At 43.2% G+C, this 16209-nt stretch overlaps 1 protein-coding gene across 19 annotated transcripts in view; it reads left to right on the top strand.

Annotated features, from left to right (window-relative positions):
- RBFOX1 (RNA binding fox-1 homolog 1) overlaps window positions 1-16209 on the top strand; it is a 2189093-nt gene that overhangs the window by 2044595 nt on the left and 128289 nt on the right. For all 19 annotated transcript variants that reach the window (XR_012326128.1, XR_012326127.1, XM_073792340.1 and 16 more), the window contains one exon: window positions 13186-13329. Coding sequence is in view for 17 of the 19 variants with exons in the window: in XM_073792340.1 (XP_073648441.1) it covers window positions 13186-13329 (144 nt within the window). In the remaining 2 variants the exon portion in view is untranslated. The remainder of the gene's footprint in view (window positions 1-13185; window positions 13330-16209) is intronic.

Here is a 16209-nt window from a genome sequence, read left to right as displayed (position 1 = left end):
AGGATGGGAAAGAACTGTCACGGAGAATGCGGCAGGGCCCTCCCTGTGCTTCCCCTGGCTCTTGGAAGAGCGTGAAGTTCAGAGGACAGGGCAGGAGTTCTGAGGCTGTCCAGGAAACCCAGTGCTGAAGGCAGGTACCCCCGTTTACAAGAGGAGTCGAGAGCATTGAGTACTGACCTTAAAGACAGGACACTGGGCAGCAGTGGAGGATGATGGGGGTGGCTGATCACTGCCCCAAGTAACCCAAGCGTGCTGACACCTCGGGCTCTGCCACACGCAACAAAGCCACCAGGGGCACACGAGCTCCAGCAGAATGAGAGAGCAGAGTGGGGCACTTGTGCCTCACCACCAGGAAGCATCTTATTTCAATGAATGTCCTCTGCCTCCTCCATCCTCTCTCCCAACCCCCTGCCCGAAACGACAAGACCTAATAGGGGAAGAAGAGTGTCCCAGAGGTGGACCTCCTCACACGGCCTGCCAAGTACTGGAATGGAAGGGGTGGAAAGGCAGGAAACACCCCCTGCTACTGCAGGTCCGTCAGGACAGGTCTGCAGCAGTAGGAAGAGAGTGTGCATCTCATGGACTTTCGAACCTTGAAAAGGAACTGGGCTGAGTTTTTAATCACCAGATGGCCAGAAAGCTGTCATGTGGTCTTCAGATATCATTAAGGGATTTGACCCAGGAAATTCTCCCAACCATCCTGCCACTCTGCCTGCTGTGTACTGACTGAGCATCCCGAAGAAGCCCTTAGCTCTCTGAACCTCAGTTCCTTGATCGTAAAATGGGGACAAATAGTAGAATCTTCCTCTCTGAGTCATCAGGCGATGCAGTGAGCTTAACAGAGTGCTAACCATTTAACCAACCTTTATTAAACGCTACCAGCTGTCAGGCACTGTTCTAGGTGTTGACCACCGTAATAATTACAGGCCTGGAAAAGCACTTCCAGGTATTGACTCATTTGGGGTTAGGTGCTAATAATATTCCTATTTTCTAGATGAAGGAAATGAGGCTCAGGGAGGTTAAGTAACTTGCTCAAGGACACACAGCTAGGATGTGGGAGAGATGGAATTCCAACCCAGATAGTTTGGTTTCAGAGCATATAAATATTGATTGTTAGTAGTAGTAGTAGTTATTTTCAACTCTTTATTCCTGGAAGTAAAATCCAAAAGTTTGAACATGGAGAAATAGAGAAAAAGCACTTTTCATAGTCATATTGTTCTGCTCTCTGAGAGGCAACACCAATCCCCAGTGCTACCTGCTGTATCCCCAGGGACTTAAATAGAATAGATGCTCAATAAATACATTTTGAGTGATTGGATAAGAGAACATCTAGTTTCAATCCCCACGAAACCCCTGTCCCTCTTTAGGACAAAACACCTTTCCTTATTCCTAGGTGTTTGCAGGCTCTGCAAACTCTGCTGTGGACTGAATTGGGTCCCCCCCCGACCCCCCAAATTCATATGTTCGAACCCTAACCCCCAGTGTGATGGTATTTGGACACAGGGGCTTTGGGAAGTAATTAGGGTTAGATGAGATCATGAGGGTGGGATCCTCATGATCAGATAAGTATCCTTAGAAGAGGAATTGAGAGGTCATTCCCCACCCCCCCAACCATGTGGGGACACAGCCAGAAGGTGAGAACCCAGAAAGAGAGCTCTCACTAGAAACCGAACACACTGGCACCTTGATCATGGACTTCCTAGCCTTCAGAAGCATGAGCAGTAAATGTCTGTGGGTTTAGCCACCCAGTCTGTGATATTTTGTTACAGCAGCTGGTGCTGACTAATACAGACACCTTGGCAGGTCATCTCCTTTACAGATGTGTTCAATGCTTGGCTCTTGCATGCTCATCCTATTCTTTCAAAGACTAAAAAAAGTAGCCAAAGAATTTGGAGTCATCCCGTCTCTGTCCTCCAGCCCTTCTCCTGTCCGAGGAATTTTATCATTCCGGCAGAGCATTGAATTTGTTTGTGTTGAGAGAAATTCTATGTATTTCTTAAATCTATGTCACCTAGCTGTGGAATCAGCCCAGCCGCGTTAAGAAGGAGGCATTAACTCCATCCAAAGCTGTGTGATTAACTTGTTTGCCTACGGAGCTAAAATGAAAAAGCAGGAAGCTGAGTGAATCTGCACAAGCCCCATTTTGAAGTGGGAGTGCGAGAGAACCCAAGATGTGGGTTTAAATTCACATTGCTTACCATGATTATTATTTTTAATGGAAAATCACTTTGCACTATCTTGCTTCGTTTTAAATGGAGAATGTGCAATATTGTCTAATGCAAGGGTAGGAAGTTGATTTAGTATGCATGATTTTCTCCCCTCCCCACTCCTTTCTTTGGTCCTTTGTACACATTCAATATAGTTACATTTTTGCTTAGAACATATATATTTTCCCCCTGAATTTTTCTCAATTGCTTTTTTATCAAGTTTACAAATCAAATCAAATAGGTATATTGCAGAGCTCCGTGATATTATTTTCGGAGCTTATAGTACAATGTATTGAATTATGCCAGTCCATGCTCTGCCCCTGCTCTTCTCTGCAGATTGAGAGAGAGGGACTGTGGATCCTGTAAATTCACTTGGCGCCCGACAGTCCTGGCTAAATCAAGACTGCTATTCAGGCTGCAACAAGAGACAGGGCAAGTGTTCGTTACACAAATCAACTCGGTCCCAAGTACATCGCAGTGGGTACTCAACCATCGCTCACATAATATTGTCAACTTAAATAATGCCTTGAAGACACTCAGAAGCTTTTCTCTCTGAGAAATAACTTGACTGGTGGAGGAGGGAGAAGCATCTGGCTATTCAAAAGTACATTTTTTATTTATCACTGTTAAGAGCTTTGTGCGTGGAGGGGAGCAGGCCTGTACAGAGGGAAGATGCTGAATATTCAGTAGGCTGACTGGGAAGTGGGGCAGGGTTGGGGAGGGGATCGTACTGCCTTAGTGTTGAGTCTTGGGTGTTGGATTTCGATACCTTCCTGGCGGAGTGGGAGATGCTCATGGAGAAAGAAGCTGGACCCAGAGAGGTTTCCTGGAATGAGGCAATAAAGATTTGCTAAGTACCTACTATGTGATGTGGTAAAGGGCTTCAAAAATGCATTTGATATAGTGTTTGTCTTTGGGATGTTAATATTCTGTTAAGACAGAGAGATAAGTAAACTGATTTTTTTTAAAAAGCTATGGTTAATAAAGGCTGAACAGAGAGGAACACAAGATGTCTAGGCGCTCAGAGGAGGCATCTGAAGCAGACTGGTTTTGTCTGCTTTTGGGTTGGTTGGTTGTGATAAGGCCCTGTTCACAGAGTTTATCTCTCTGGTTCCAGCCCAGACCTAAAGCTCAAACAGTTAGAACTTCATTGAATCTTTATTCCTCTGTACGAGTGCCTTGCAGTTGCTTTCTAGGAATTGGCTGTCTTTGGACTTTCCAAAGCATCTTCACCTCGACCTTGAGAGGCCGTGGTGGGGAGGGGGCAAAAGAGTCCAGGATATGAAATTAGATATCCTAGGTTTAATTCTGGCTCTGCCATCTCCTAGCTGTGCGACTTTGGACAGGTCACTTAACCTCTCTGAGCCTCATGGCCTTATGATGATTCGGTGGGATAAGGTACGAAAAACATCTAGAAAGATACCCAACTCACAGTAGGATCTCAGCACGGTTCTGTTTTCAATGCTCTATCTCAGACCCTTTAGCCAGGTCCACACTTAGCTTATAAGTGACCCGTGGGTGGTGGTCTCAGCATCCAATGTCTCAACTCAGGATAGAGGGGAAGTGAATGCCCTTACACAGTAGTGGTCCTTACCCAGGGTCCACGGAAGTCAACTTTATCCTTCGGGGTGTTTGTGAACTTCTGAAATTGTATGCAAAGTTCAGGTGTTTGTGCGTTTTCCCCCCAGGTAGTAGGTCCATAGCTTTCGTAAAACCCTTAGTGTGTCTGGTAGGTCCATAGCTTTCATAAAACCCTTAGTGTGTCTGGTAGGTCCATAGCTTTCATAAAACCCTAGTGTGTCTAAGAACACAGAAATAAGTTAAGAGACATTTATCTACAGAGTGAAGAGATATATCCCCAGTAACAATAATAATAATGATAATGATAGCAACAAACGTTACAGCTGCCATTGGTAGGACCAACTGCAGGGGGAAACATACCCCTATATATGTGGTGCATATTTAATTATTGCAGTACCACATGAGGAAGCTATTATTACCCCAAATTTATTTCATGCTTTAAAAATATTTTTATTTAAAACACAGCCACGGAGAGTTGACTCTCAAATTATCACATTCCTCCTTTTGAAGCATCCCATCACCAGTGCCCTAAGAAGACATTTTCTTTCTCTTTCTTTTCCTACTTTCCTCCCTTTTAAACCCATTTCCACTCCCATCTCCCAAGACACCATTGCTCTAAAGCAGTGTTGTCCAGTAGAACTTCTTGCAATGATGGAAGTGTTCTGTAGCTATGCTTTTTAAGTAGGGGATGCATTATCTTTCTGTTGCTGCCCTAACAAAGTACCACAGACTCAGTGATTTAAACAACAAAAATGTATTTATCTTACAGTTTGGGGTCAGAAGTCTGGCATGGGTCTCACCAGGCTAAAAGCAAGGTGTCTTCAGGATTACATTGTTTTCTGTAGGCTCTGGATTGGGTCCCTTTCCTTTCATTTTCTGACTCCTGGAGGTCGCCCTCATTCTCCGGCTCATGACCTGCTTCCTCCAACTTCAAAGCCAGTGATGGTGGGTGGAGTCCTTGTCGCTGGCTGTTCTGCTTCCTGCTTCCACTTTTAAGACCCTTGTAGGTACCCTGGGCCCACTAGATAATCCAGCATCATTTCCCTGTTTTAAGGTCAGCTGATTAGCAACGTTAAATCCATCTGTAGCCTTCATTCCCCTTTGTCATATACAGTAACATAGTCACAGGTTCTAGGGATTAGGATATTAACGCTTCTAAGGGGCCCTTACTCTGCCAGCCGTGGGTATCCCTTGAGCCCTTGAAATGTGGATGGTATGACCGTGGAACTGAATCTTTATTTTGATTCAACTGTAATTTAATGCAAACACTGATACTTGATTCAGTGATTTGAATCCATTTAGGTATGTTTTGAGAGTCTTGAATAGTCAACCATCAATCTTTCAAAGCCTAAATACAGCTCAGACATTTCCAATGAAAAGTTAGTGTCCATATTGAGATGATGAGCTTAAGTACAAATTATACACAAGATTTAGAAGATTGAGTTAAAAAATGTAAAATATCACTTACATTGTTTATGTAATGAAGTCATATTTTTATTCAGGGGGTTAAACAAATATGTTCTTAAAATTAATGTCACGTGTTTTTTACTTTTTTGACAAATGGCTTCTGGAAATTTTTAAATTACATATGTGGCTCCTGTTTTATTTTGTTGGGCAGGCCTGCCCTAAAGTGCTTGATCACCGTCCTTGAATTAGTGCTGTGTTGTGAGCATACGCGGTTTAATTTTTGTCACGTAGGGCAGGAAAAATAATTTTACTTTTACCCCTCTAGGTTCTTGGCTGAGACCCCCCGACCATGAAAGATTCACAGGAGAAAAAGAAACAGAAGTTTAATAATAATAATGTCATGTACACCTCCTGTGCACGTAGGAGAGACCCAGGGAACCTGAGCAATGCCCCCAAATGGTCCAAGCCACCACCTTAAATAATCTCTCTAGCTTCAGACAAAAGGAGATGTTGGGAATGGGAGCCAGTCTGGGGGGTTATGAGGAAAAACTCAGTAAACGAGGGCGTTTTAGTTACCGTCTCTTCCCTGCACCTAGAGGGAGACACCCTTACAAATGGAGAGTTCCTGTATAAATGTAAACGTCTCTTACAAGAAGGGTAACTTCTACTCTGTATTCATAGCTTCTCCTATGCCTGCTGTTTCTCAGAAGTAATCATCCCCCAATAATCCTTGTGCCAAAAAGGCATGTTTGGGAGTGGCATCCTCTGCTTCCCTTCATCAAGTATACTTTGGTACAGTTCCTGTTTATTTATCATCATTGTCTCCCCTCCCCCATACACACACTCCATGCTGTGCTTCCAAATCTCTCCGTTCTCTCTGAATTCAAATTTCTGCTGACAACTTTGCCACATTTTACTTATGCATCCTTGTCATGGTCACCTACGTTACTTCCAGTGACCTGGGACTACAGGCAACTCTTTTATCCCTACTTGCAGCCGAGGAAACTGAGCCTCAGAAGAATTTAAGGAGCTGGACTAGTAAATGATGGAACAGAGTTTGAACTCAGAGCTATCCAGCTGCAAAAGCCCTTGGCCTGTGATTCTACAGCCTGGTCATCCCCAAAATATGGTGCACAGGTGAACTCAGTAGAGCGTATGTGGGCCTAGAGAGAGGAGACGGACCGTGGGGCGGGGCCAGGATCTGAAAGGCGCAGACTTCTGCACAGCCATGCGTATTCTCTTCAGCAGTCATCCCTGGATTGGTCGATATCAAAATCCAATTTCACCAGGATTAGCCTTAGGTTACTCAGAGCTATTCATTGAATTAGGAAAGATTATAGCAGAGGGAGCCCCACGGTTCTTTATTAAGGTTTTTGCGGAAGCACTAAGTGATCTTCAGGAGATTAAAGTGCTGGTGGTGTTTTCTTAACATTTATAACCTGCGCCAATATCTGGGGAGTTTGTTTATTAGGAAAAATTCTGTGGCACTCATCCTGCCTCCTAACAGGGCCTTCGAACTGGGCCAGAGCAGAAGCTGGCTTTGCTGTTCTAATGAGCTTATTTGGGAACCTCTTGCCAAGAGCTACCTGGACATCCACCTCTTGAGGTTAATGGACATTGCATCCACATAGGGTCCTGCAACCTTTCCTGCGAGGTGAGGACTCTGCAACGCAGAGTCGTCGGCAGCTGTGGGCCTGAGAAATAAAGAGCAAAAGCTGATGGTTATTAATCCTTTTCATAGTAAGGATGGTAATAATCCCCTGTTTATTCATGGGACTTTGAATTCATGACCCCACTCTAAAGGATCCAGGACAGATATACATTTGTTTTTTTATGCACATGCAAACTAAGACCCAGAGACATGAAGTTAGCATTCATGCAGCTCCCTCATGGCAAAACCAGGCCTATTCATTTATGTTACAGATATTTACTGAGAATTTACCACCTGTGCTAGGTCAACGGTTTCAATTCATGCAGTTTTGCTCCCCCTGGGACATTTGAACCCCAGAAGATATTTTCAGCTGTCTCAACTCAAGTGGGTGGAGGCCTGGGATGCTACTGACCCTCTTATGGTGCACGGGGTGATCACCACATCAAAGGATTAAACAGCCCCAAGTGGCAACATTCCTGTTATTGAGAAACTCTGTTCTAGGAGGTTAGGGATAAAAAGTGAATAGAAGTTCTCCGGTCTCTACTCTCATGGACTGTGCATTCTGGTGGAGAAGACAGACTATAGAAATTAACAGAAACATATAATATAAAGGTAAGAAGTGAGGTGTGCTGTGAAAAAACAAATCTATAGGCATGAAGGGAGGAGAGGCTGATGCAGCTGTTTTATTTATTTATTTATAAATGTTTTATTGTAGTTGATCCACAGTGTGTTAATTTCTGCTATACAGTAAAGTGATTCAGTTATACATATATATATACATTATTTTTCATATTCTTTTCCATTATGGTTTATCACAGGATATTGAATATAGTTCCCTGTGCTATACAGTGGGACCTTGTTGTTTATCCATTCTATATATAATGGTTTGCATCTGCTAATCCCAAACTCACACTTCATCCCTCCCCCAACCCCCTTCCCCTTGGCAATCACAAGTCTGTTCTCCATGTCCGTGAGTCTGTTTCTGTTTCACAGATAAGTTCCTTTGGGTCATATTTTATATTCCATATATAAGTGATATCATATGGTATTTGTCTTTCTCTTTCTGACTAACTTCACTTAGTATGATAATCTCTATTTCCATCCATGTTGCTGCAGATAGTATTATTTCATTCTTTTTTATGGCTGAGTAGTATTCCATTTTGTGTGTGTGTATATATATATATATATATATATATATATATATATATATATACCACATCTTCTTTATCTGTTCATCTATTGATGGACATTTAGGTTGTTTCCATGTCTTGGCTATGGTGAATAGTGCTGCTATGAACATAGACGTGCATGTATCTTTTTGAATTAGAGTTTTGTCTGGGTATATGCCCAGGAGTGGGACTGTTGGATCATATGGTAATTCTATTTTTAGTTTTCTGTGTTGTGGCTGTTTTAGATGATGGGGCCAGGGAAGACTTCTCCGATCAGTGATATCTGGGCAGAGACCTGACTGGCAAGAGGGTGCAAGCTACACAGGCATCTGGGGAGAGAAATACCCAGGCAAAGGGACTAACAAACAGGTGCAAAGACTAAGGAGGCGTGTGTTGAGTATGTTGAAGGGAGAGCAAAGAGGCCCGTGAACAAGACAGGGGAGCGGTAGGAAGCAAGGAGGTTAGGGCTGTATCTCCTAGACCAGGGTGAGGGTCTGGATGGGAGGGTTCTGAGACGGATGGTGCCCTGGCCATTCTGCTCACGGCTCTCACATCCTTACTTGTCTCAATTTCCTTCAATCTCTGAGCGAGTGGACCAGTATGAATTTGCTTCGTTTTTATGTTCCACCTTCTGATCTTCCAAATGGGGTTTACGAGGCACATTTCTAATTCAGTTGGTTCCCACTTTAGAGGCAAAATGACTTTCAAAAGAAAAACATCAGACATGGATAAATCAAGAGTTCTTCTTTCAACGATTAATTCCCACTAAGCTTTGACATGCATAAGCCTTGGGGAATGTAATTGCAAACCAGGTAGACACTGCCTTTCAGAAAGACACATTCTAGATGTTTCATTCTTTTAGTAAGTTGTGCAGCTTCTTCACATTATTTTTGTCTTTAGACATTGTGCCCTACGCTTTTGCCATAAGCTTCAGCGGAGTTCTCAGGGATGCTTATCCATCTGTTCAGAGAACCTGCAGGCAGGTCTTCCTCTTGCAAGTGCTGGTGGCCTTTCTGGAGGCTGAAGGAACGCTCCTCAGCCCGGTCGAAGCGTGTCAGTGCATCCAGAAGCAGGTGCAGAAAGGGGGTCTTGGAGCCCCTGCGTTTGAAGGGAAGACTCAAGTCTCTTCTCGTTTCAGGGAACTCATCAGAGTGGCCAGTGTGATGGATGAGAGCCTGGGGGCACCTCTAGTAGGGACATTCTCCCTTCTTCTGAACCTGGGTTGAGGCCAACCCTTTTGAGAGCCCCATGCCACCAGAGCTGGTAAAAAGTACAACCACACCTTGATAACCCTTGATAACAATTACTCATTCTCCATGCATTTCCGGTATGTTTGCTTAGCAGGGGTCTTGGTGAGTTGAATGATGGCCTTCAAAAAATATGTCTATGTTCTGATCTTCGTAAACCTGGGAATGTGACCTTATTTGGAAAAAAAAAGGTCTTTGCAGATGTAATTAAGTTAAGGATTTCAAGACCAGATCATACTCAATTTAGGGTGAGCTCTAAATCCAATGACTAATGTCCTTGTAAGAAGAAAAAGGCAGAGGGAGATGAGTCTCAGACATGCAGAGGGAAGAAGGCCAAACGAAGACGAGAGATTGGAGCAATGCAGCTCCGCTGAGCCAAGAGGCACCAGCAGCTGGAAGAACAAGGAAGGATTTCCCCTGGAAGCCTCCAGCTGGAGCGTGGCCCCAATGGCACCTTTATTGTGCATTTCTGGCCCTTACAACTGGGAGAGAATCAATTTCTGTTGCTTTAAGTCACCAGGGTTTTGGTAATTTCTTAGGAAACTAATAGAGGGATATAAAACACTGAATATGTTCTGAATATGTTTTCTCTGAAAGTTCCCAACAAAAAGGAAATCTCACAGCCTGAAATACTCAAGATGTGGGTCAGTAAGGGTCATTCCTGTAGCTCTGACTCCTAGCGTGACTGAGGCTCTGTCATAGCTTTTTTTTGTTCACCTCCTACTACATTTGGTCCTCATCAAAGCCCCATCTTGTGTTACATCACACCACAGAAGCAGGCACGCTCAATCTAAAAGGTTATTTTTTCTATTTTTCTTTTTCAACCTCTGGATCCTGACATTCCTCCTCTTCCCTTTCCTTTCCATTCCCCTATGATGTCTGAAGTATTTTTGGTTGAGTTTTTCTTCTTCCGTGTTATCTTTGAAATTACTTTTAACACACAGGTATTCCGACACAACCCTTTATGAGCATTTGTATATTTGCACACGCTACACAATGATTAATTGAGCGGTGTATGTTTTTATCAAAGGAAACAATGCAAAGATTTCTCCAAAGTCCTGTTTGACTAAAGATGATTAATTTTCATTTTCACATGAGCAGCATAATGCTATTAATCATTTAATATGTTTAATCATAATCTCTGTAATTCCTAATTAGGTTTATTAAGCTGAAATATCCAGCAGATATACACAAATCCAAATCTAAGTTTCCTTCTTGGGAGGAGAAGGAGCTGGTTTTAATTTGCATTTAAACAGCAACTTCTAACAAGAGGGAAAAAGTGGGCTTGAAAGCATGGGGGCTGAGCTGCTGCTTCTGCAAACTTAGAGAAGTCTTTCGTTGGGGTAGTTAAGATCCCTGACCCATGTGAAAGTGACAGTCTCATGATGCAAAGTCATTTCTATCTATCTCATGGGTATGTCGCCAGACTTCATATTACCAGCAGAGAAAATACAGTCCCTGCTCTGGGTCTCAGTGTTACAATATTGTTCTTCAACTGTCACCTGAAGGTGGCAAAGCTGATGGTTCACTCCTTCATTCATTCATTTCTTCATATACTCATAATGCATTCACCCATTCAATTGGTGAGTCAGCCAGCCAGGAAAGAGACATTTATCATTCATCTCCCATGGCTCAGCTTGTGTCTCGCACTGCCCATGTCACACCCCTGCTATGATCCTTAAGTGTCTCCTCCTAGTTTTTAGGATGAAATGTATCCTCTTGGGCTGCACCCAGGGTTCTTCATGGTCCAACCCCTGCCTCCCTCTACAGTGTATTCTCCCGCCCTGCCTTCATACACACGCCCACCAACTAGTGACACAAAGGTCCACATGTATTCCCCCAAATCCAGAACACAATTCACCTCTCTGCATCCTGCCACATGCTTTGTCCTCTGCTGGTACAGTTTTGGTCCCCTTTACCTTTTCTCTTAAACATCTCCCAGTGAAAATGTAACCTTCAGAATCGGCACGCCTGTGGTGTGTCCCTGATTTAAGTTTACTCAGCCCCCTGTGATTCATTCTGACCCCTGCTCTCAATAGTCTGTATTACAATTGTCTTTTTCTACCTCTTTCACTTCCACTAAACTGGGGACTGCATATGCTTTGGAGGACGAACTTAAGTGTCCAGGGGATAGTAGTTGCTCAGGAAAGATGTGTTTAATAAGCGTATGAGAACCTTTCCTTCATGTTTCCTGAAAGGCTTTTTGCACATGTCCTTTGACATTTTTGTAAAAATCACCGCCAGTCTAAAAATTGCCTTACCTCCCATTTATTGACTGTATTGTGTGCCGAGAACTCTACCAAGTCGGCATCATGTGTTACCGTGTTCAGTCGTCACAGAACCTTATAAGGTGTGTGCCATTGTTATTGCTCATTTTCCAGATTAGAAAACGATCACCATCCTCTTTATTCAATCCAACAGCGTTGGCAAAATGACCAGGTACATTATCTTCATGACGGGGCCCTTGAAAGTTGAAGAAAGTTAGCTGGTAGGTTTTGAATACCAAAGGAGCTTGGAAGAGCAGTATGGCAACCACCAGAAGGTCTTGACTTCCAGATACAATTTAGGGTGTGTTAGGAAGGAGTTGCCAGTGAAATCTGTCAGTAAATACAAGGGTTGACGAGAAAGTCACTAATTATGCCTATGTTATTTTGGCTTTATATATACATATGTTAGTTGGTAAGATTGTCTTTATTATTTTACACCTAGCTGCCTGCATTGATAGTTTTGTCCCAGGTAAATGCTTCTAAATTGCTTATAAGTAGGTGGGGACAATCCCTTGCTGGTAAATTTGATGGGCTCCTTGCATGGGTTTTACGAAGCCGGTTATCTGATGTAGGTGGCATCTACTGCCACCTAGAGGCAGTACATGCTAATTGCAGAGAAAGTATCTAGAAATGAAGCATCTCTGAAATGTTAAAACTCTAGAACTGAGAGTATGGGAATGGCCTATATGATTAACTCAAATGTTAAAGTGGCTTTTCTCCTCGTTCCTGCCTGTATAGGGGTGTCAATGTAATATCATACTATCCAGGCTTTTACTTGGGGGATGGGGTAGAGTGCGAGGCAGAGTAATGAGTTATGCTAATAATGTAACATTGTCTACACCAACTTAGGCCAACAGAACTTGCTAGATATAGATGTTCTATATCTGCATTGTCTGACATGGAAGCCACCAGCCACGTGTGGCTACTGAGCATGCTGAATGTGGCTAGTGCAAGGAAGGCACTGGATTTCCCATTTTACTTAATCTTAGTCCATTTCACTTTAAGAGCCACATGGGGTCAACCATAATGAACAGCACAGGCCTGCACAATCAAGAAATGAAAAATGAAAACCGTAAAAAATAAAATTTAAGTCTGGCAGATGGTTACTTGGACTTCAGAACACCAAACAGCCTCTTCAAATGTTTTAGGAGATTTACTAATATTTTTATCTGTATGGCCTCAACAATTATGCAGGCGTATTTTCAGATTTTTGAACAGCCTCGATGAAGGGATACCTTTAATTTAATGAGTATTCTCCTTTTCTAGATGAGGTTTTCTCTAATTATCTATTAGAACTCGCTGCACCCCAGTACCAGCAAGCCCCTCCCCTTGCTTTATCCCCATAGTGCTTATCTCCTTCTGCCAGCTCTGTATTTCCTTAATGAGTTTATTGTCTATCTTCCCCTGTGTGAATTAGGATCCATGACAGTAACGATCTTTGTTGTTTTGCTTGCTGCTGAATCCTGGATCCGTAATGGGCGCTCAGTGGATGTTCAATAAATATTTGTTGGATGAATGAATGAATGACTCAGCAGTTTCTTCCTGTCCTTATTCCTTTGTTCTGGCATTTTCCTACCATTTAGGGGAAGCAAAAGCACACTGGAAAGAACATTCGGGTCCACTCAGAGCCTCTTTGCTTTCCTCTTGTTCTTTTAGCAGACAGATGATGCGGCGCCCACGGATGGTCAGCCCCAGACACAACCTTCCGAAAATACGGAAAACAAGTCCCAGCCCAAGAGGCTGCATGTCTCCAACATCCCCTTCAGGTTCCGGGATCCCGACCTCCGACAAATGTTTGGCGTAAGTACTGCCTTTCTCCTCTGCAGTGCCCGCTCTGGGATCCCCAGAGCCCTTCCCTCCTCATGTAAGTTCTTGGTATTCATAATACGAAGGTGAGGTGTTTACATGGCTGGGGAAAAAAAGGCATTTTAGATCCTAGTCTGTGGGTATCTTGGGGCCAGGATCTCTATGATTTTAGTATGAATTTCTTTGCATATGTTCACCAGCTTTCCACTTGGACCAATGGTACTTCTTCTAATTAGCAATTTGAATGTCAAATGGAAAATGGGCTCCCAGATAACACATGGTTGCAACAAGCCCATTGATGATCCCCCATCGAGTGGCCCAGGACCCCATGTCATGACTAAAATAACCATGATGATCCACCTTGGTTTTTCTTGCTACTGCAATTGCCAAATTATTAGGAAGAGTGACTCATGACATATTTCTGCAGACCTTACTCTTTCCCAGGCACTGAGCATCTAGATTTCAGAGGAAGTTGAGAATAATTAGTTCTGCATAAAGCTTCACTGAAACAAAACAAAACCACTACAGATTTCTGAGTCTGACATGCATCCTGCAATGTACGTTCTCCCAGAATCCGTGGTGAGGATTCAGAGATTTTGATTGTGATGTCATATGCCACAAATGACAGCCTTGCCCAGGCACCACGGTGGAACACAGAGCAGGGCAGAAGCTACCACCAACCCAGAGAAAAGAAATGATAGGGTTGCTTGCTCATGGGACATTGTGACCCTGATTCTTTTTCTGGACGATATTTGCACCATCCTCCTTGGGAAGGGATGAGTTTGCCATTTCTTTGGACTCAGTGTTCCATCAAAGGACAAAGCTATGACAGGACTTGGATAGTATTCATTTTTGCAAATGCAGTCAGTCTGTTTGTCTATGACAGCCCAGCATTGGTGGGAAATGTCTGTGGATTCAATGAACAAAACTACATCCTTAACATATGACTTAGAGTAGAGGTTGGTGGCCTAGAGATTCCCCTTCTAAAAGCTTTTTGGATGGATGCAGATATTACAAAAGGAATAAGAAGAGGCTCAACTTTAATGCCTAGCTCTGAGCCAACTAGATCTCCTTCCCCATGTGAAAAGGCGAGCTCTGTGTCGTCACTCCACAGTGGAGGGGTTAGCATGAACACTTTCTTTAACATGCATGATGTTTATCAAGTGTGCATCTGACACAAAAGCAAAGAAGCGTCCTCATATTTAAGATACCCAGGCTTGAATCCTGACATTTCAGTGGAAAAGGTCAACTTCTGCTCTTTTATCTCTCTCATTTGGTAATAACCTTGAGTTGAGCCCTCTAACTCTTGCAGAGCAGAGATACCCTCGGGCACTTTCAGGTCAAAGATGACTTTGAAAAGTGCAGAACATTCAAAGTTAAAGCCAAGGTTAAGTGTGTGTAAAGCAGTGAGACCAGGTTTGAATGATCAACAGCCAGAAGAATTAGATCCCTTTTGCCACGTCAGGTTCAGAAGTTGTCTTGTTCTTCAATGTGTCTTAATTCATCAAGTGTCACTGGGATGCTGGCTTTGAATTTGGTCCTCTTAATGACCATCCTGTGCTCTTCTCTGGTGTCACTCATTGCAACACACCCTAACTCCCACCCCTGAGGATGCTCTGTCCTCGCTTGTCTTCTTTGTTATCTTGAAAGTTACCAGAGGGCTACACTGCTAAGGTATTCAAAATATTCACAGCTAGACTCCGAAGAAGAGATCCTGCTTGTGTGAATATCTGAGCCTCTCTATTCTTATCGGGGTAGAACAGGTGGCATAGAGCAAAGTCTTGCCAAAAGATGGATCGTGCTACCGGTTGTCAAACCTTGATCAAAATCTACTAGTTTCAGAGCTACTTTTTGTAAGTCAAAATTTTCAAGCAACTGACAAGATGTGGATTTGACAAGATGATAGCTACACTTAGAATCTATCTATCTATTCAGAAAATGCAGCATTCGGTAATTCTGAAATTAATTCAGTTCATCACAAACTGCCTCTCTGTCCAATTTTTAAAGTATGCAAGATTTTTTCATGGGTTTTGTCCATAAAAATCATCGGGCACCTACGGATTCCTGGACTCTGCAATAACTCTGAGACCTCCTTGGTTTACAACCACCATTCTGAAGCCATGGAATTTTAATACTGCAAAAAATGTATCCTTCCTGGCCAAACCTGGGTGGCGGCAAACTCGTGTGGTTACGTGATACACTTAGTGGCATGAATCACGTGAAAAGGCATCTGTAAACATTCTGATCGGTTCCTCCACTCCAGTTGAGAGAATTAAACGTGGTTTCCTCTTTCGGTTCATAGTGACTCTAAGAAATCACATTTTAATCCCAGTCAGGTGTTTTCCAAGTCATTGAGACAGGAGATGTCATCTCTCCTTTTGTTGCTGTTTTGCCCTGGTCCCTTCACTCTGGCAGGGGCTACAAGTTGTGAGATGGCAGAGAAAAACCCTCACAAAGATTTTTGCGTTTTTCTTCTTGGTCTCTTTTGTTCAGTATGGCCATGGGGATTTCAAACCAAAACCAAAACCCAATGGAAAAACAGCCTCCTTTTTCAGTGGCAGTGTTTAGAACAACTTCTGTAACCATGAATAATTCAGCCGTGAAGCTCGCAACCCCTGCAGGCCTAATGGTTACCGCAGGTGCCTCAACATTTTATTTTTAATGTGTGGCTTTAGTGTCTCTTTGTCAGAATCCTGGTTTCCCTTCTTTCACAATTCACTTTATATATATATATATATTTTTTTTTTTTTTTTTTTGCGGTATGCGGGCCTCTCACTGTTGTGGCCTCTCCCGTTGCGGAGCACAGGCTCCGGACCCGCAGGCTGAGCGGTCATGGTTCACAGGCCCAGCCGCTCCGCGGCACATGGGATCGTC

This window comes from Tursiops truncatus, chromosome 15 (genome assembly GCF_011762595.2).
Source record: "Tursiops truncatus isolate mTurTru1 chromosome 15, mTurTru1.mat.Y, whole genome shotgun sequence".
Classification (NCBI taxonomy): Eukaryota; Metazoa; Chordata; class Mammalia; order Artiodactyla; family Delphinidae; genus Tursiops; species Tursiops truncatus.
This window is presented reverse-complemented; position numbering and strand designations above follow the sequence as displayed.